This window comes from Perissodus microlepis, chromosome 22 (genome assembly GCF_051167445.1).
Source record: "Perissodus microlepis isolate ML-2025 ecotype Zambia chromosome 22, ASM5116744v1, whole genome shotgun sequence".
NCBI classification, from domain to species: Eukaryota; Metazoa; Chordata; class Actinopteri; order Cichliformes; family Cichlidae; genus Perissodus; species Perissodus microlepis.
Window position 1 is genome coordinate 14713618 of NC_140481.1, and position 19784 is coordinate 14733401.

Below are 19784 nucleotides of genomic sequence, written 5' to 3' on the forward strand. Positions count from 1 at the left end.
CATCTATACTTGGTGGTCTCTCATCATCTTCTTTTCCTCTCCCTCCCCGCAGCAATTCTTCACCTTCAACCCGTCCAGGAGAATATCGGCCTTCACTGCGTTGAGTCACCCCTACTTTCAAAGCGTGGACAGCCACAGCAGAAGTGTGTACGCAGCCCAGCCCATCCCCAGCAACAAGTCCACGATGGAGGAGAGGAGTGCCTGAAAGTCCTCTTTTTTTCCCCTTTAACCGCCCTCCCACGTTCCCCTGGCTATAAGTAGTATTTACCGTACCGTTCCTAAAAAGTTTGTCATGTTTTATTTCAACGTTAAATCAAAGTACATTAATAAAGTTTTTTTTGGCACTGATTATCAAAAAAAGGTTTCCCTTTCAACAAATCCACTCAAATCAAGTAAAAACAAAACAGCTGGTTACAGGAGAGTTCACCATCTCAAGAAAATATTTAAGTCCAGAAAAGGCATCAGTGTTTGAGTACTGCAGCTTTTCTCCATCATGATGACGCCACACTGTGATGAGGTTTACATTGTGAATTTCAAGATCTACCCTTTGCTTTATTGATCTCTCTCCTCAAGTCCTCAGTGGCCTCCTGCAAAGACGCGCCACCACCAAACTATAGCACTTAGTTATTGGTCAGAAAGCTTTAATTGAGGGGCGATTGCCGAGCTGTGTTTTAATGTTTGTCCTACGTGCCAAATACAGGCTGACAAGTAATGAGATTTTCCAGCTGTTGGGCCCTGCAGGCGTGATCTTAACTAAACAACAGCACATCTGGGTCTCCATCAGCAGCGCTCAGCCACATTAGTTCAATTCAGTTTTATTTATTCCGGAAAGATAAAGGCCAAATCACAACAGCAGTCACCTGGAGATGCTTTATTTTGAAAGGTAGAGACCCTCGATACCAGAAACCTGATAAGCAATGAGTTGTATCAGCTGATGCAAAGTGTGACACGGTTTAGAGCGGTAACATTCGCACTCCTTAATAGGTAACTTCGTTAAACGTTTTGTCTTTATGACTTTTTTCTGATAATCTGTGTCAAAAAAAGCATCATTAATGTTGGTTTTACGTTGCTTATAAAACGAAGCCTAAAACAGACTACAGTGGGCAAATACTTTCCCCCCCTGGGGCGTATAAAACGCTCTGGGGAGCAGGGAGCGGGTGAAGATGGCGTCAAAGGGATGGCACCAAATGCCCCCGAGAACCCTGCACACACAAGCTGTCATCCTTCCACGAACTGATGGATTGTAAATGCTGCTTTCAGGATGTGAAATGTTGTGTAACAATGCAAAGTGACCCAATCCTCATATGGATTTGGAGTTGGGACTGTAGAGTCCGAAGAGCGGAAACCTCTTTATGCCCAGTGTTTATCCTTATCAATGGAAAAAAAAAAGACTCTGGACTGCAGGAGAGAGAGATAGAGGACCAGACCAGAGCCTGGATGGATCTCACCTGCCTCTTTATTTTTGTTGTCTTGTTTGTTTGTTTGTTTGTTTTTATAAATAGCTTGCTTACTGCTGGTGTGTGCAGTGAGAAGACGAACGTTTCACACGCACATTTATTGTCCCCACTGCCGCTGACATAAGCACGCTCATGTACCCATGTACTCACTCAGACATTGTTAGGCATCACAAACCAGCCACCCACTGCCATGTCCATTATCATTCCAGTTTTACCTATAATAATGGTGCCACCTTGTGGAAGTGTAGAGTAACTGCAGACCAGTAGCAGGATTCTAATGGTTTCTGCACACATGGAGGAACTCGTAACGGGGCTGATATCGGTGCTGAGACAATGAGACATCTTGGAGTTGTTCCTACCACTTACATAGACTTTGACTTTTTAATGACTTTTAGCTGTACCATCGTGAACTCTTTATTGTTTTATAATTATTGTGAAATCCAATTATTTCTTTCCAAATCATACCGTAATGCACAGACAGACCTGCAGGAAGTGTCAAAGAGAGACCCACAAGCACTATTCATTCAACATGGTAGAATTTTGGCACACTTTTGTGTCACTAATATTCTGTATTTAATTTTAATTTTATTGACGAGTCTTATATACTTGTAACTTGATTTTTTTTTAAAAATTTTTTAATGCTGGGGTATACAGTGTTCTTACACCAGTGATGCCAACTCAAAGGATTGTAGAGTCCGTGTAAGAATAGTTTGACGTTGTAAGGAATGTATAAAGGAAAAGCATTGGTACTGTACAGTAAATTGTGCTAGTTCTAAAGTACAAGCTGTAACAATAGAAACCTTTTGATGTGCATTTGTCAGCACATAGACATGTCGTTAAAACGGATAGACGTAGAGTAGCGAGGGTCTGCAGAATGTTGCATGGCAAGAGGTGTTTCTTTGTTTTCTGTTTTATTTGCGTGGGGTGGGTTGTTCCGATGGATTTCTTTTACCATGTGTTGAGAACTACTACGGATTTTCCAGTAGTTTTGATGACGATGTGATGCACAATATTTTGTGTACAGTTTCTGCTTTATTTTACCTTGGCGTGCCGTTCTATCCAAGTTAAGTTTTGACCCGCGAGGTAAAAGCAAGTTTTTCCAGAGTTGTATTTTTGTATTTAGTAGTTCTTGCAGAACAGTAACTTTGTAACACTGGTTTTTGTTTTTGGGTTTCGTAACAGGTAGTGCTTTTAGCACACAGACACAGACACACACAGACTCAATCTCTGACTTTCTCAGGTTCTCTCCACGGACGTCCGAAACCTTTCGGGCACAGTTTGCACATCTCTGGGTTACTGAATGACTACAATACAACTTCTTCAGGTTCTCTGTCAAGCTGTCTAAGGATCGTATCATTGATCACAATCTACTGTCTTTACTATTTATCGAATATATGTTACTGTAGTTCTTACTGTCTGAAGATAACTGCCTGTATAAACTGTTCTTGCCACAAACTAATGGCCAGGTGGCAAACATGACAGAAATACATGTCTGCTTAACACTGTGTGATTTAAATTTTTTCTTTTTTTTTTCTATTTGATAACGACTCATTTCTGGTGTAAGTGGCATCTACAATGCAATGAAAGCTACAAATGCGTTAGACACGGAGGTTTACATTTAAAATATTGACTGCTTTAATCTCATTACAGTTAATACAGTCACTGTGTGCTTTCTTATGATTTAACCAATCTGTAATGCTCTTCAGTCTCATAACAACTGAAATCCACTGCTGAACTAAGCAGTGTCACTATTTTTGAACGTCGCTTCATCCATCACTCAGATTGGCATTATACTTGTGTATGAATGCATTGGTGTCTTATTATGTTGCACCAGCTGAATAAAAAGCAGCTTTTTATTAATGTTGTTTGGACTTATTTATCAGGGTTGGAGTAAATACAGAGGGATAATGCTCATGAGGCGTACATGAAGAAATGGGAAAGAGGCGATTAGTGAGCAGGAGTATGGCTTCATGCTGAGAAAGAGTGCTACGTATCTGATGTTTGCTTTCAGTGCTGATGGAGAAGGTCAGGAAATGCACGGTCTTTGTGGGACTAGAGAAAGTACTGAAACATAACAGAATACATGTTCAGGTTCACTCCTCGACCTCACCGATCCGTTTGATATCCCAGCTGGAGAAGAAGAGTCAGATGAGGCTGAAGTTTTCGTTCATCAAAGCTTTATTACCAATGCGCGTTGGGAGATCACACTACATGCAGCCACAGCAAGCACCAAGTGGATCTGAGGAGCAATTCCTCAACCTGTTCATTATAAAGGCTCTGGGTGCTCCCTTAAGGGACTTGCCCTATATTTATCTAGCAGTCCCCCAAGCATCTTGCAACCTTTAAATCACATGATTAGACACGGGGGCTACAGGTGAGCCCACCCTACGCCCACTACAGTCAGCAAACCGAGTCATACAAAGAATACGTTGTTTCCTTATCAAGGACATTCAAGGCCACACCCCCTAACGTTCACATAGAAAGGTACACTCCCCAACTGTTCCTTTATAGTTTCCTGCTTTTCTATTCTTCTTTACAACCTACACCTTATCTCTGCATATCATAGGGGAACTGAAACATGCCACCTGCTTTAATACTTTCTCACAATGTGTATGAATGAGAGGGAAACAGGTGTAACAGTGAAACAGCAAAGAGCAGAGATAGTGAGGGTAGATGAGTTTAAATGCCTGGGGTCAACCATGCGCAGCAACAGGCTGTGCACAAGAGAGGCGAAAAAGGGGTTAGGCAGGGAGGAGAATGTCATAGGGATCATTTGTGACAGAAGAATAACCTCAAGAGTAAAGTGAAGGTTTACAAGATGATAATGAAACCTGCTATGATGTATGAGTGACAAAAAGACGGGAGGTGGAGGTGAAGATGTCAACCTGGTAGTGAGCAGAATGGACATGATTAAAAATTAGTATATCAGACGGACAGCTCAGGTTCAGCAGTTAGAGTTAGAGAGGCGAGGCTGAGATGGTTTGGACCTGTACAGTAGAGGCATAGTGGATATAGTGGACAAAGGATGTTGAAGATGGAGCTGCAAGGCAAGAAGAAAAAAGGAAGACATGCAGAGAGTTGGTGTGACAGAGGAGGATGCTTGCGATAGGGTGAGATGGGGGAAAGAGGATCAGCTATGGTGACCTCTAAACGGAGCGGCCAGAAGAAGAAGTAAAATAAAAGTATTAGTAATAGCATTAATTTCTGGCTTATTTCGCAATGTCGCACAACACTACTTGGATTCTGACACAAAATCCTGCTCTTTTCCAGAAGGGGGCAGTAGTGTAGTATTTGCGACGGCAGCCGCCTATTGTGCAGCCGAAGAAGAAGAATCAGTCGAGCTTTTATCAACTCGAAGTGGCTACGTAAATGTTAGCAAGGTGACACAAATGGTTGTTCTTTCTCTTGGATATTGTTTCCCATTGCTGACTCGACATGGGGAAGCGAGACAATCGAGTGGTGAGTGGTGCCGCATAATTTGATTAAAATTATTTGCATATGTACCGCGTGACATTTAGTAAAAAAATAAACGGGCTAGCGCTGCAGTTAGCATTGGTTAGCTTACGTACGTGTCCACTAGGTATTGTGATGCTAGGCCTGCTGTGTACGGTGGTTAGTTTAGCCGCGCATATACACACTTAGCTTGGAAATGCAACAGTGTAGATTGGTTTCTTTAATCTTTAGGCTTTCAAACAGCTTGATCCAGGCTTGATTGACGCAAAGCTAACGTTAGCTTAGTGCATCAGAAGGTAATCCTAAATTTGGGAGTAGTTCAGGTTCTTAGGCGCACTGCCTTGACCGTCGTTGATTGGCAGCAAATACAGCAACTACTTTATTACTGATTACTGATTACTACTGTAATTTGTATACTCCAGTCCCTGTTTTAAATGCTGTTTAAATGTTTAAATGCGCTGTGCCTGCTAATGTTAATGTTGGCGTTACTTTTGAGCGTTTTCCAAGTGTCTCCCCCTTTAATGTTAGCCAATGATATTGCTCTCTCAATAGCCTCGGGAGGCTCCAGGTACACACAAATCTTACACAGTAGCAGAGTCCTGCTGTAAACCCCATGCCCAGGCTCTGTTTGCCCTGTTTCACAGCTATTTTAGCGATCCAGCATGTAGTACTGGTGAATTGCAATGCATTATGCCATATTTTAAGTGTCCCTCTATTAGAAATGAATGCTTTTGTCTGTGTTTCAGGCTTACATTAACCCCATTGCTGCTGCACGAGCCAGGGGGCCGGTACAGGGCTCTGGGCCAACCATTCAGGATTATTTAAGCAGACCTCGACCAACATGGTAAGTAAAGGGCTGATCTGCAGCTTAGTGGTGTAAAGTAGTGTCCTCACTTTATCATCACCACAAGAACATTTTTGGTGTACTATTAAAGAGCCAAAGGAGTCAAGGTGCACATATCTGGCAGCACAATCTTTGTTAAGGGGTTTTAATAAATTCAAAACTCTAAAGCGTATGAACAGTATTAAGTAAATAAAGCTATTAGTGATTCCTAAATAAGAATACTAACCTCACCTTTAACTAGAAGAATCCAGTCTTTCCCAAAAGGTGACAGTTTTGGAATTAAATCCGTTTTTAAAAAATTATTTATTGTGTTTATCAGGGAGGAGCTAAAGGAACAGCTGGAGAAGAAGAAAAAGGGCTCTCGAGCCCTGGCTGACTTTGAGGACAAAATGAATGAGGTACGTTTGCATTATATACAGAGTATTTGAACAGGCATGAACTGGGCTGTTAATCAACACAGTTTTCCTCTGGAGTTAGCTTACTTTTAATACTCCATGGCGGCCTTACTTGTCTATAAGTTAAAAAGACAAATGAAATCTTAAAGTTATTTAATTTGTGGGTGGCACAGGGGTGCACTTATTCAAACATCCTGGTCAGCTGGAGCCTTTCTGTGCCTCCTGGTACTCTGGCTTCCTCCCACCGTCCAAAGATGTGTTTGTTTGGTTAGTTGGTTATTATTAATTGGCTGTTTATGTACAAGTGTGAGAATGTTTGATACAATGGACTCGGAGCCTGAGTGCAGGTGTACCACATCTTTTACCTTCTTAGGGGAAATCTGTGTTTGCAATGGAAACATGCCCGAACTGTGAAAGCTTGACAGCTTTTTTTTAATTTATTTTTGTGTGTAGAGCATCTGAAGCGTCATCACCGTTTCTCACTGTAGCCACATTGTAATTCATATTAGATGAAAATATTGCACCTTATTGAAACAGTTACCGGATAAACACCACATACTATTTTGGTAACATTGTTTCTTGTTTTTTAAGAGATGGAGGAAAGAACTCGCCAAAAACAGAGAGAAAATGTTAGGCGGAAGTGAAAAGGACAAGGAGGAGAAGAAAGACAAAAAAGAGGTATGATATGAATCCTGTATCAGATTCATGAAGTATTATTTTTATTTCTCACCTTTACTCACTTTTTGTTTCTCTGTGCTTCATTTGCTTGGCATTTGTGTTTAGAAAAAGAAGAAGGAGAAGAAGAAATCCAGCAGGGTGAGGAGAGACCTCCAGTATTTTGATTGACAGCTGTGCCATGTTACTGATACATACACACAGAGTGCATGTTTTCTAAACTCTTCTCTTATTCAAGCCTGTAAATCCAGTTTGTTTTTTCAAACAATCGAATAACCTCATATCTAATGAACCCTGCTTCCACTGTGTTTTGGTCAAGCATTCTTCATCTTCCTCCTCCTCATCGAGTTCTGATTCCTCCAGCAGCTCCTCTTCAGAGTCAGATGACGAGGTAAGGTCCTTTTACGATTCATTTTACATCTCATGTAGGGCTGCACGATTTTGCATAAAATGAGAATCACGATTTTTTTTTGCTTAGAATTGAGATCACGATTCTCTCATGATTTTCTTTTCCAATATAAATATTTATTGCACTTATTAACTGCACATCAACTTCGTAACAGTTGAGACTGAACATAAAAACAATAAATGAACATAAAAACAATAAATGAACATAAAAACAAATGTCTCACATTTTGTGGTTGCCGCAAAATGTTGTACTGCTTGTAATTCCGCCTCCACCGTTGCTCGACACTGCGTGTATAGAGCAGGTAGTGCAACATTTGAAAAATAGTTGCGGGACGGCACTGTGTAGCGTTTGTCTAGGGTGTTGATCATTTTCCTAAATCCCTCGTTTTGCACAGTGTTGATGGGAGCCATATCTTTGGTCAGGTGATAAGTAATAGCCTCCGTAATTTCTTTGTGCCTGCGGGAGTTCGACGGGTATGGGGATGCGCTGTATAAGGTTCCCGTTATTGATGTTTGGGTGGTTGACCGGGACGGATTTTCTCCTGTCACTTTCTTGGCCTTTACAGCTTCATCATCTCTCACGTGCTCTCCGTTGTTTTTTCCCTGCCAGCTGGCTTCTGTATCACGTGGTATAAGGCTCCGCCCTTGTCATTTGTTGAGCAGGAAGAGTGAGCGCTTGTTTTCATGCAGATTATGGGTGGCTGTAGCTCAGGCAGCAGAGCAGGTCAGCCACTAATCAGAAGGTCGGTGGTTCCCAACCAAACTAACCCCATTTTTGCCTACTGGTGGTGGTCAGAGGGCCCGGTGGCGCCAGTGTCCGGCAGCCTCGCCTCTGTCAGTGCGCCCCAGGGCAGCTGTGGCTACAATGTAGCTTGCTATCGCCAGTGTGTGAATGTGTGGATGACTGGATGTAGTGTAAAGCGCTTTGGGGTCCTTAGGGACTGAGTAAAGCGCTATACAAATGCAGGCCATTTACCATTATGTCCCAGATTAAAATGCGGTACAATCGTCATCTCTTCTTCTTCTTCTTCTTCTTCTTCTTCTTCCTTTTTTTTTTTTTTTTTTTTTTTTTTTAATCGTTGTCATTTGGAAATGAGATCGCACATAAGTATGAATTGAGATCGTGATTTTCTAACGATTAATTGTGCTGCCCTAATCTCATGTGCTTTATTTGAACCTAATCTAGTGTAACACAATACAGCTAAACGGGTTTGGGTTGGGACATTTCTGGAGTCTGCTGGATGTCAGTTTACTATCAAAACTAACTCGCGATGCAAGTTTTTTGGCTTGAGCATTCAACCCGTGTGCCACAAGGCTGTTGACTTCATATGCTGTATGTCTTTTCCCTGCCTTCTCTCACCTTTCTTGTCCACTCTTAAACTGTCCTGTCTAAAAAGCCCCCAAAAGTTTAAAAAAAAACCAAGAAAAAAATGTAAACTGTACATTATAGAGAGATCAGATTTATAAAGACTTTAATGGATCTTAGAAGGATTCCTGCTTTCCTTCACATACAGCAAAACCCTGATTGCAGTTTTTGGTTGCACGTGCAGGATGAAAAGAAGACTGTAAAGAAGAAGCGGAAGAGAAAGAAGTCGTCATCCAGAAGAGCATCGGACAGCTCAGAGGATGAGTCAGATGCTGAAAGCAAGGTTTTTCTCTTTCTAATGCTGCATGTAGTTGTAGTCGATTCATTGCAGTTTTATAGAAATGGACTGTGGTGGTAATTTTTTTGTCCTTTTTTTCTTTTTCCAAGAAGAAAAGGAAAAGAATAAAGGAAGAAGGTGACAGAGATAAGGTAATATACTTTTATTCCGTTATTCACTTATCTGTCATTTTGATGGCGATGCTTGATTTAAAATGCATTCCTCTGGCTTTTTTCCTCCCGAAACAACTTAAATAAATAAATCTTGTGTCCATCAGGATGAAAAGAGCCGTAGAAGAAAGAGGAAGGCTGAGAGAAGTTATAAAGGCTCATCATCAGAGTCGTCTGCTGACTCTGATGATGATGAGGCAGTAAGTATTATTTCTGTCTCTATCACACATTTCTGCAGTCTATAATTTTTTTATTGCTAATTTATCTGTCGCCTCACTTAACAAATAGACTTGAAGTAGTTGAGCGTGGGGGTGGGCGATAGAAACGATATACGATAGAAACGATATAAATTTGGCCAACGATAGAGATTTTGACTATATCGCTCTATCGCGATAGCGCATGTTGATGATGTCATCAAGCTGCGCCTGTTTTGGTTCAAAGCATCGCAGCGGCTACAACCATTATCATCTGCAAATTATGGCGGGTGACAGTCATAGCAAAGAGATGAAGCACTTTTGGAATATGGGGAAAGCCAAAAACTGCGCTTCCTCCACTTCCGTAACATTGATTCATTAATGTTGAATTCTCTCGCAGCTGTTCTATTCCCATGTTGTTGCAGTATATTAATAACTAACCTTGTATTGTGGATGAATAATCTCAGTTGTTCTCCTGACTGAAGTTTGCCCCGTGTATAGCATCCTGCTATGCGATTGCATTTGTCCCTGACCACCAGAATCCGTCACGTTAACATTTATCAAGTGGAAAAAAAGTTGGCGTTCATCCTCCAGCTTCACTGTGCTAATCTTATGCTAACATAGCTGTGTCGCTAGCAATCACGTAGCACATCATTATATACCAGCTAGTCCAACTTCAGTAACCCTACAAACGTCACTGCTGTTTAGTTTTCTGTCTTCATTTATGTTGGAAGTGGTAGCAGAGCTGTACGTTTTAATTAGTTTCAAAAATCTCTCAGTCAGAACATGGTATGAAATGTTTAGTAGAAACTAGCGAGCTAACTCCGTTAAATTTAATAAATTCTGTTTTCATGGATGCCTGGATGTTAAACTTAATTGTTACACCCGATAAAGCAGCAACGCTGATGATTTAATTAAAGATGAAAGAATTTAGACCGTTTTTAACTCTTAGTGTTCGTTTGACTTTGGGACCTGAAGTGGACGGAGTTTTGGACCCAGATTACTCCGCGAAGCTCCTCACTACGGCAGCCGTAATGCTCTGACAATCCATCAAGCAGTGCGGCTTACCAAAGTTGTACTAAAACATTTTTTAACAGATTTCTGCACGCCCAAATCGGTTCGAGGTCAGTAAGCACAACCAGAATTCATACAATTAAAGGATTTTAAGTGTGCCTTATAGTGTGGAAAATACGTCATACAGAAGAAAATAATATATCGTGATATATATCGTTACCGCACATGCTTCAAATTATATTGCGATATGAATTTTAGGCCATATCGCCCAGCCCTAGTTGAGCGTTACTCTCTGTTCATCCTTTGCTCCTCTTTTGCTTCTTTGGTCCTCTCGGCTTTTAAATTTAATAGCTCCTCACTGTAATTGCTCCCCTGATAATTTTTTTTTTGGTCAGAGCTGAGTCTCTTATTCTCAGGTCAGATATTTATGGCAGTCTGTCCTCACTGCTGTTTGCACACGAACAGATTGTTTGTGCAGACCAAGGCTTTTTATAGCTGACTAAAACTGAACTTAAAATTAGATCTGAAAAAATATTTTGGTAAAATAAAATAAGAAAACTAGATGTCTTAGGGGAAAAATTGAAACTAACAGAAATAATCTTATGAAAATAAAAAGCTAATTGGCAAATACAAACCTGTAATGGCTCTGGTCCAGATGTCACCTGAGTGTCTCAGAGGGCTTCTGTTGTAATCTCAAAGGGGTCGATTACTCATTAGTGATCCTCCTGTTTTGCACATAAAAGAAGCCTCCAACCAAAATACTTGAATAAATCACGTGTTTGTTTCTGTCTGCTGGCTTTTTGAGCACTATTTATTTAGATGTTATTTTCTTATTTAAGCTGAGATGCACATGTAGACATCGGATGGAAATATGAACCACTTGGATTTATGTCTTGAATTGTTACCTTTTCATTCTGATAGTTATCTGGACAAAGCTTTAGTTACTTTAATCATTCAAGCAGTCAAAATGAACCATTTTATACAGTAGCGATACAGAACAAAAGTCAAATCAGTTTCATTTTTCCTAAAATGTTTATGCAACCAGATGTTCAAGCTCTCGTGTCTCTTTACTGTAGGGGGAAGTCAATCTTTGTGTCAAGTTTCTCTATCCGATTAAATGGTGTTCTTAGCCAAGCCAGCTTCATTTATAAAGCACTTTTAAAAATAGCAACTGCTGAACATAGGAGTAAAACAGCCTTAAGAATTTAAATAAGTAAATAAATATATTCAAATTACAAAACACAAGATGCAATAAATAAAATAAATAAATCATAATCTCAAACTGGGTCACAGGCCCATCTTTAACTAACCAGTGATCTGTACTGCATGTATTGTATTTAATAATTCAGAAGAGAGATAAAGGAGTCATGAAGACTTATGTTTGACAACATCTTTAATCCTGGATTGACCACACAGCTGTTACAGCTGTTGCAAAATTTCCACTATTGTGAAATATTAGGGGAATTTTTTTCCTTTCTTTTTTTAAATTCTTCGTCACCTTTCAACTTTCTACTCCTGCAGGTTGAAGCCAAGAAGAAAAAGAGAAGCAGCGAGGAAAAGGAGAAATTCACAGTGAGACATTTTACTTCATTTCCTATATCAAGACAGTCCGCAAACAAGATTTTGTGGGCGGAGCAGTAGATCTTTGTACATCGTTCAAAAGACGAATCAGTCGCTAAAATGCAGAAGTTTTTTTTTTTTTTTTTTTTTTCCAGGATAAATCCAAGAAGAAGAGGAAAAGGAAGCACAAAAAACATGGCAGAAAAAAGAAAAAGAAGACGGCGTCTCAGTCGGACTCGGACCTCGACTGAAAACATGTCTTCCATTTTTCTGACAGCTCAAAAGTAGAGTCATCTTTGCCTTTGACTACCAAAAACTACTCACATCCAATTTTTGGGGATTTCCACCTAAACAGGGGAAGCAGCAGGCCTAAATGCTCGGCTTCTATGTGTGAAGTGAAAATTAGGAAGAAAGTGCTGGTCCCTCTAAGTGGAAACAAATAGTGCATATCTTTTTTTTGTTGTTGTTTTACCACCATGATTTTTCTGCATTATTGGTCTGAAGTTCACTCAAAGACAGGACTGAACTCCCCACACTCCCCCCCCCCCCCCCCTCTCCCCCCCTCTCTCTCTGTCTCTCCCCCCCCCCCCCTCTCTTTCTGGAGATTTGAGTGTGTCTTGCACTCCCCACCGCCTTCAGAATGCTAGCCCTCTAGGAGTTAGCCTCTGTGCTTCATACCTGACATCTTTCATTGCTACACGAGGCTGTTGATGCTAGTGCCTGCGTGATGCATGTAGATGTGATGACCAGATGTCTCGCCAGCTTCATATTGAAGTTGGCCATTGTTGTAAGAAATGAGCTGCACAGTCATAAAGTAATACAAGGGATAATTGTTTTTGTTAGATGAGTTGTTACACTGCAGTGTAATTGTACAAACAATGGAGTTCAATAATAAAGTATTGTTTTAACCTTTGCTGCTGTTATGTAGTAACAACACTGAGGCCAGAAAGTGTTGGTTGCAGGTCTCCAGGTTGCTGGAGTTTTGGCCTCTTCAGACCCCGTTCTCCATTCTGTTTCTGAAACCGGAAAAAGAAACACAAATATCTAAACCTCACTAAGACTTTAAATGCCTGTTACTGAACCATGAGTCTGACTTTGTGTTTGAATCTGTCATGCCGCGAAATGAATGAGATGCCTCACTGATGAAACCACAGGAGCCGAAAGTGTGACACCATTGTGGAAAGTGTTATGAGCCGCCCTTCATTTTTCCATATTTTGTCTCTAAGGAGCCAGACTCGTATTTTTTCAAGTGGTCTCAAGCAACAGTTCTGCAGGCTTTCTGAAAGGCTTTCACTCACTTTCAGCCCAGTGCTTCTACCTGACATTTTTAGAGGAATTTTTTTTGTTTTTTTTGGGGAATGTCAAGTTACACAAGAACAGGACAGAAAATCAGTGGCAACAGGTCTTATGAACTTTGAAAATTTAGCTTCAAATTACCATCTATAAATACAGGAGAGATTTACCACAGTGAGTCTCAGTGATCGCTGGAGGCTCTGTCATGGTTGGGGCCATTTTAGCAAGTGGCTGAGATATATTGTCAAAATTGATGGCATTATGAAAACAAAGTTCTTTCAGAGTTTGGACCACCATGCAACACTATCTGGAAATCATCTGATTGGCAACAGCTTCATTTTTTTTATCATGACAATGATCCCAAATGCGCTGCCAGTGCAGTAAAAGCATACCTGGATAGAAAAATGCACAGTGGAACACGTTTAGTCATGGATTGGCATGCAGTAATTTCCATAAAGTATAAAAGTGGGAACTGAGAATTAATGTGGGGGGTGGGGGTATTGGTTTCCTTTGAGCAAAGATGTGCTGGCATTTCGTAGTTTAGGTGATTTCAATAATAAAAAAAAAAGCTTTCACCAACTGTGAGTGTAAACGCCAAATAAAAGTTTGAGAACATTTACCCACTCATCACAGTGACAGGACTGTGTCTCAGTGAGACTTCATAGGCAGGTCTTGTGATCAAAACAGTGCGAGGTATGAAAGGTTAATGTGTGTTCATAAAGCCTTGTTTAATCTTTAAGTTTCCCAGTAAACAATGCACTTCCCTTTAAAAATAGAAGCTTTATCTGTGGGCGTCAGCTACAGTAGTTCCAGAAACCTTAAAAACTGCTATATGACTGTCACAGGACAGAAGTGCTGTGATGTGAAGTCAAGCTCTCAGCTGCTCCTCAGTGGGCGGGTCTTACCTGCACTATAAAAAGCAATGCAAGTTTCAGTGATAGGGGAAGTGCGAAATATATGACAGGAAACTGTTGAATCTCTTCCCTATCTGAAGGTATGTGACTCAAAGATTTGATTTTAAAATCTTTTATGGGCAATTTATTGGTTTAATATCATGTTTTTGTAAGTTTAATTTGAGAGCAAGAAGTTTTCGAAGACGTGAAGTGAAACTGTAGGTACAGGAGTACATATGATCAAAAAGTCTGACTTGTAAGCTGTGAATAAATATGCACTTTATCTACTTTTTAATATCACCTTGATGTCAGTTGAAAAGAATTAAAGGGAAAAGGAAAAAGTCACTGTGATGCTCTTCCCTCCAGATGTCGAGGCTCACTCTGTGGTTGTCAGTCGGGGTGTTTGTGTGGGGATTTGCTTCTTGCTCTATCACGTGTCCTGATGGGAGTACTTGCTCAGACATCTCTACCTGCTGCAAGACTGAGTATGGATATGGCTGCTGTCAGTATCCAAAAGTAAGTCAGCTATATTCACACAAATATAGCTTTCCATGAGTGTTGTTGCTTTGTTTTTTATTTATTTATTGTTTTGCTTGTTGTTGGTTTTGGAAGTCAGATTGGAAATAAGTCTTATTCACTCTGCAGGCGGTGTGCTGCGCAGACATGGCCCACTGCTGTCCGTCAGGGTATCGCTGTAACCTGGTGACACAGCTGTGTGAGAAACTGGACCAGCCGTGGCTGAGCAGTCCCATGGTGAAGAAGGACGCTGCGCAGAAACTCACATACCCTTTCCTCTATAAGCCAGCGCTGCCTTCAGTACCTGCCTTTGTCATCCCTATGTCAGAGGACAAAGAGAGCATGAATGAGGTAGGACACACCACGCTTACAACATTTAAAGGCTGCCTGTCGCTTTAACTCCTCACTTTGTTGAAAAGAAGCCATGTTACACAAAGAATCAAGGAGTTAATAAATAAAGCAATAACGCAGGATCACATGAGTTCACCAGTCACATGAATGTGATGACAGCTGTGGGTTTGCTCACTTATATTGCAAGACTGCTGTAATCATTTTATATGTGACAAGAAAAGAAGTGCACGTGCATCAGCTGTTTCTCGCCACGATGAGAGCATACCTGGACAGTTGCTGATGTTTTTTCTAACTTTGCATCCTTTAGCTCTGTGTAGTTTTCCTCGTGGGTTTCAGAAATACTGCTGCTCCTTAGATGGCCAAGTAAAGTAAAACAAAACCTGGTTTAACTTGATTAATTAAATACAAAAAGAAACCAGTTTTTTTTAGACTTTTAGATAAAATCACACACACGCTCAGATACATAGAAAAAGTTCAGTTCCTTGGAGTTGTTAGTCTGCTTGCACACTCTTTTTATCGGTTCCTCTTGTCAGAGGAGGAAAACAGTGGCACAGTCTTGGACGTGGATATTACTTTTATTTTTATTGCTTAAAAGGACAAGATTGCAATGGTAAGGTGCAAAGTGCATACAGGACAGAAACAACTGCATTGTGCTGCTGAAGCAACTTTGCAAGCACCTGCAAACATTTGACCCACAGCATGCTGTCAGTTTTCACAAATGTAATGTCTTTGATATGCTACGATATATAATAAATTTGTATCAATTCCCATCCCTATACAAAGTGTACTTTGAGTGACAGCTCAGATAGACTTTATCCTCCATTTAAGAGAATTGATGAATGGACTAATTTTTGGATAAGAGGAACAGGCTAATAGTTAGCTTGTCCTTCCCATTTTGCAGATACCAGAACCAGCTCTAACACACGTCGGCTCCCCTGAGGCTCAAGTTATTCGTTGTGATTCCCTACATTACTGCCAGGGGGGGATGTCTTGCTGCCAGGCATCCTCAGGCCAGTGGAACTGCTGTCCCTACCCACTGGTAAGGATTGTGCATAAATCCCAGAAATGCCATCACCTCTTGCTGGAATAAGGTTGGTGTTTTGTTCTAACACAAACACTTTTGACTGATTTCAGGGCCAGTGTTGTGCAGATGGTCTGCACTGCTGTGAGTATGGATACACCTGCGAGGCCTCCTCCTTGAAATGCAGAAATTCTTACTCTTGAGATTTCTCGGGGCTGCACAAATAATGTTGAAACACGATGCTGAATGTTGAAACTGCACCGTAACAGTTTAGATTTATATATATATATATGTATATATATATATATATTAATCTTTAAACAATTTTACTTCAAGATTTGTCAAGATTTTGCTGAAAATTATTAGACACACTGCCTCATCTGAGATAGAAGCCGATCTGCTTCACAAGAAGACAGCGAGTGGGTAATTGATGTTATATCCACGTAAGATTACTTTAAGTATCTGTTGGCTGTTTTGTGTTTAAATTGATACTTCTGCGTCACTGGACAGTCACCATTTAACTTCTGTTTTTTTTTCTCACCATTTAACTTCACAAATTAGCTTCACAAGATTTCCTGCAACCATTTATTTCCACTGCGGTCATGTTGAAAATGTCTAATGTCTGGATTCTTTTCATAAACTGAAAAATCAAAGGCTTTTCTGCTGTTTTCAAGTCAAATTGTGGCATTTTTGTATTGAAAGTTTAAAACATGAGAACATTTCCAAATAAAAATGATAGAAATGTGAGTTTTCATGCCGCAAAATGTTGGTGTGTTGGTGTGACTGGTTGCAAGGTCACACTGCCACATAAAGAAGTGGACGACTGGAAGGTGAAAGCTTTTTTTTTAAAAAAAGTATTTATTTTTGTGTGTTTTATTCTTTCTTTTACTTTGTTTGTCTCCAATACAAATATAACTTGCTGACCAACTGGATATAGCAGCAGACATGCTGAGTTTGGTGCAAATCAAGCACCACAGCTGGGTTTCTGCAGGTGGCAGCAGATTTAGAATTATGGAGAAATCAAGAAGAAGCTGATGGTGCAACACAGTTAGATGAGGAAAGACAGTAACCCAATAGTGTCGGAGGAGGAATGGTAAAGTTATGGTAAAAAAAAAAAAAAGGGAAGTGAAACAAAGACAGGCTCCATTTTACAACACTCAAAATCATGTCAAAAGGAAGAAGTGTGGCAATAACCAGTAAAGACTGGGTCTATATGGAGAGAAAGGTCTTACAAAGTGTAAACTAAGATTTCCAGTGTGCAGTGATTTGTGTGCATTTTGTTTTGTTTTTTTGTGACAGAGTCATAGATTTTTATTATGAGCTTGGATTAAAATATAAAGACATTAAAACAGTGCTTGGCTGTAGACACAGTTTTAATATAAGTTAAACTTAGTTAAGTTAAGTGAAGTAGGGTTAGTTTGGTCTTAAAATAATGACATTTGTGTATGTATTGCTTACACAAGATTAATAAAACATTAACACCATAATTGGCTTTCTTTTCCTTCAGAAACACACCAAACAATATGATATTTAAGGTAAATGGGGTAATTTGAATCCCACTCGATTGAAGCCAGGCATGAAAATCCAACCAAAAGATTTGCATAAAATTGCACAAAAAAATAGATGGTCCAAATCCAGTGCACACACATTTACAAAGCAATTAGAGTTTAGCTTCAGAAATCTGAGGATTTTCTCTTCCAAAAACTTTCTGTACATGTAAATGTCTCACATTCATCTGGCTGCCTTACAAAACCTTAAATATGTGCGCACGGATCGCCACATCTGGTTTTGAGAATTTCAGACCGCCAGCTTTGCACAGATCCACAAACGTAGGCTGCCTTCATGTCCCAGTGTAAAACCGGGACATCTGAGCTTCCTCCTCCTCCTCCTCCTCCTTTTAATGTATGTTTTTAAAGTAGGCATTTCGTTTATCTTAAAAAACAGAATAAGACACCTCTCCAACAGAAAACATAGATTTAACAACTAAAGGGATTACACAGTAGCCTAGTAAGGGAATATATGGTTTAAATAAACTGCTACGACTTCGTAAATTATTCAGGATTAGTCATTAGCTAACATTAGTGTTAGCCTGCTATTACCAGAGAATGGTAAGATTAGCATCAACGTCTTATTCCACATTACATGGATTATATCTATATTCAAAATATACAGAGATTAGGGAAGGCAAGTTTATTTATATAGCACAATTCAACAACAAGGTGATTCCAAGTGCTTTACAGAGGCATTAAAAAACAAAAACAATAAAAAGCATGATTTAAAATTGATTAAAAAAAAACAGCAGATAAAATCAGAACACTAGATAACACTAGTATGATTAGTTGGCATACACTCACTCATACACTCACTCCAGAGGACGACTGAGAGTGATGCACAACCACGGTGATCCCTCTATCTGCAGATGTGCACTGGCTTTTGAAAGCAAAACAAACAAACAAAAAAAGTGAGGAAGTGAGAGTGATTTTACCTGTTTTAGACATTTGTACGGTTTTTCAAGGAGTAAACTATCTGATTCGTGAAACTGAACTTGAAAAATTGTGCATAAATAATAACCATTTGTTCTGGTTTGAATGTATCCTTTTTATTTTATCTTATTTTTTAACGTGTGGTCGAATAGCTTGAAGTTCGTGTGTGTTGTCCTCAAAAGTTACACACAAATCACTGTACACATTTGTGAATCTTAGTTTACGCTTGTGGATCGTACGCACCAGTCTCATAACACTTTCGAGGTACCTTTTTTTCTCTATAGGTCTGTTTGCACTCAGTTATGTGTTGGCAGTACAGGGTGGGCCATTTATATGGATCCACCGTAATAAAATGGGAATGGTTGGTGATATTAAAGTCCTGTTTGTGGCACATTAGTATTGTGAGGGGGCAAACTCCTCAAGATGGGTGGTGACCATGGTGGCCATTTAGAAGTCGGCCATCTTGGATGCAACTTTTGTTTTTTCAATAGGAAGAGGGCCATGTGACACATCAAACTTACTGGTAATGTCACAAGAAAAACAATGGTGTGCTTGGTTTCAACGTAACTTTATTCTTTCATGAGTTATTTACAAGTTTCTCTTTGTTCACAGCCATTGACATGTCGAAGAGGTTAACACGTGAGGAGCGGATCGAAATTGTGTTGATATCTGGTGAACGCAGTAACCGGGTCATTGCAGCAGATTTCAATGCAAGACACCCTACGAGACCACCCATCTCCCATGCTACAGTTAGCAAACTGCTTGCTAAGTTTTGTGAAACTGGTTCAGTGTTGGATTTGCCAAAATGTGGACGCAAGAAAACTGTCACTAATGAAGAAACATCAGTGGCTGTCCTAGCTTCATTCAGCAAGAGCCCACAGCGTAGCACTCGCCGCATGTCACTGGAGAGTGGCATTAGTTGAACATCCCTTCGGCGGATATTAGCTACTCACAAATGGCACCCTTACAAACTCCAGCTACTGCAGCATCTCAACGAGGATGACCCAGATCGGCGCACAGAATTTGCAGAATGGGTAAAACAAAAATTGGAACAGGACCCTCAGTTCATGCAGAAGATTTTGTTCAGTGATGAGGCAAACTTTTATGTGAATGGTGAAGTTAACAAACAAAACCCCCGCTATTGGTCTTGACAATTGGATCCACACTGGATGGATCCCTCCAAGACTGTTGGAACAACAAAAGTGATGGTTTGGTGTGGTATATGGGGTACAACGATAGTGGGTCCATTCTTCATCAATGAAAACCTCAAGGCCACTGGATATTTGAAATTGCTACATGATGATGTGTTTCCCTCTTTATGCACTGAAGCTGGCACGTTCCCCGAGTTTTTCCAGCAAGATGGTGCACCACCACATTATGGGTGCCAGGTCCGAGCATTCCTAGATGAACAGTT

The 19784-nt window shown here is 40.2% G+C and overlaps 3 protein-coding genes across 5 annotated transcripts in view; all 3 read left to right on the plus strand.

Moving 5' to 3' along the window:
* Window positions 1-3317, plus strand: part of cdk6 (cyclin dependent kinase 6) — a 39290-nt gene extending 35973 nt beyond the window's left edge. For both annotated transcript variants that reach the window (XM_084919287.1, XM_084919288.1), the window contains one exon: window positions 53-3317. In XM_084919287.1, the coding sequence (XP_084775413.1) occupies window positions 53-205 (153 nt within the window). In that variant the 3' untranslated portion in view covers window positions 206-3317. The remainder of the gene's footprint in view (window positions 1-52) is intronic.
* A 1451-nt stretch (window positions 3318-4768) lies between these two features.
* Window positions 4769-12376, plus strand: fam133b (family with sequence similarity 133 member B). Of its 2 annotated transcripts, none has more exons than XM_084919552.1 (11): window positions 4769-4916; window positions 5657-5754; window positions 6074-6152; window positions 6741-6827; window positions 6933-6965; window positions 7144-7215; window positions 8783-8881; window positions 8986-9027; window positions 9153-9245; window positions 11775-11825; window positions 11969-12376. In XM_084919552.1, exons 1-11 carry the CDS (start codon window positions 4893-4895, stop codon window positions 12062-12064), a joined length of 774 nt encoding a protein of 257 aa, XP_084775678.1. In that variant the 5' UTR covers window positions 4769-4892; the 3' UTR covers window positions 12065-12376. The 2 variants fall into 2 exon arrangements, with proteins under 2 accessions (XP_084775678.1, XP_084775679.1); XM_084919553.1 differs by having other exon boundaries at window positions 4770-4916; window positions 8989-9027.
* Window positions 12377-12397: 21 nt separating this feature from the next.
* LOC146362731 (progranulin-like) lies at window positions 12398-16634 on the plus strand. Its single transcript, XM_084919554.1, has 5 exons — window positions 12398-14100; window positions 14366-14515; window positions 14645-14866; window positions 15768-15905; window positions 16001-16634. Exons 2-5 carry the CDS (start codon window positions 14366-14368, stop codon window positions 16088-16090), a joined length of 600 nt encoding a protein of 199 aa, XP_084775680.1. The 5' UTR covers window positions 12398-14100; the 3' UTR covers window positions 16091-16634.
* Window positions 16635-19784: the final 3150 nt, after the last annotated feature.

Bases quoted from the DNA above. Each gene is read 5' to 3' on its own strand.
- fam133b (XM_084919552.1), top strand. From the start codon at position 4,893: ATGGGGAAGCGAGACAATCGAGTG. The intron at 6,153-6,740 runs GTACGTTTGCAT...TTGTTTTTTAAG, and splicing joins TTGAGGACAAAATGAATGAG to AGATGGAGGAAAGAACTCGC. The intron at 6,828-6,932 runs GTATGATATGAA...ATTTGTGTTTAG, and splicing joins AGAAGAAAGACAAAAAAGAG to AAAAAGAAGAAGGAGAAGAA.
- LOC146362731 (XM_084919554.1), top strand. From the start codon at position 14,366: ATGTCGAGGCTCACTCTGTGGTTGTCAGTCGGGGTGTTTGTGTGGGGA. The intron at 14,516-14,644 runs GTAAGTCAGCTA...TTCACTCTGCAG, and splicing joins GCTGCTGTCAGTATCCAAAA to GCGGTGTGCTGCGCAGACAT. The intron at 15,906-16,000 runs GTAAGGATTGTG...GACTGATTTCAG, and splicing joins ACTGCTGTCCCTACCCACTG to GGCCAGTGTTGTGCAGATGG.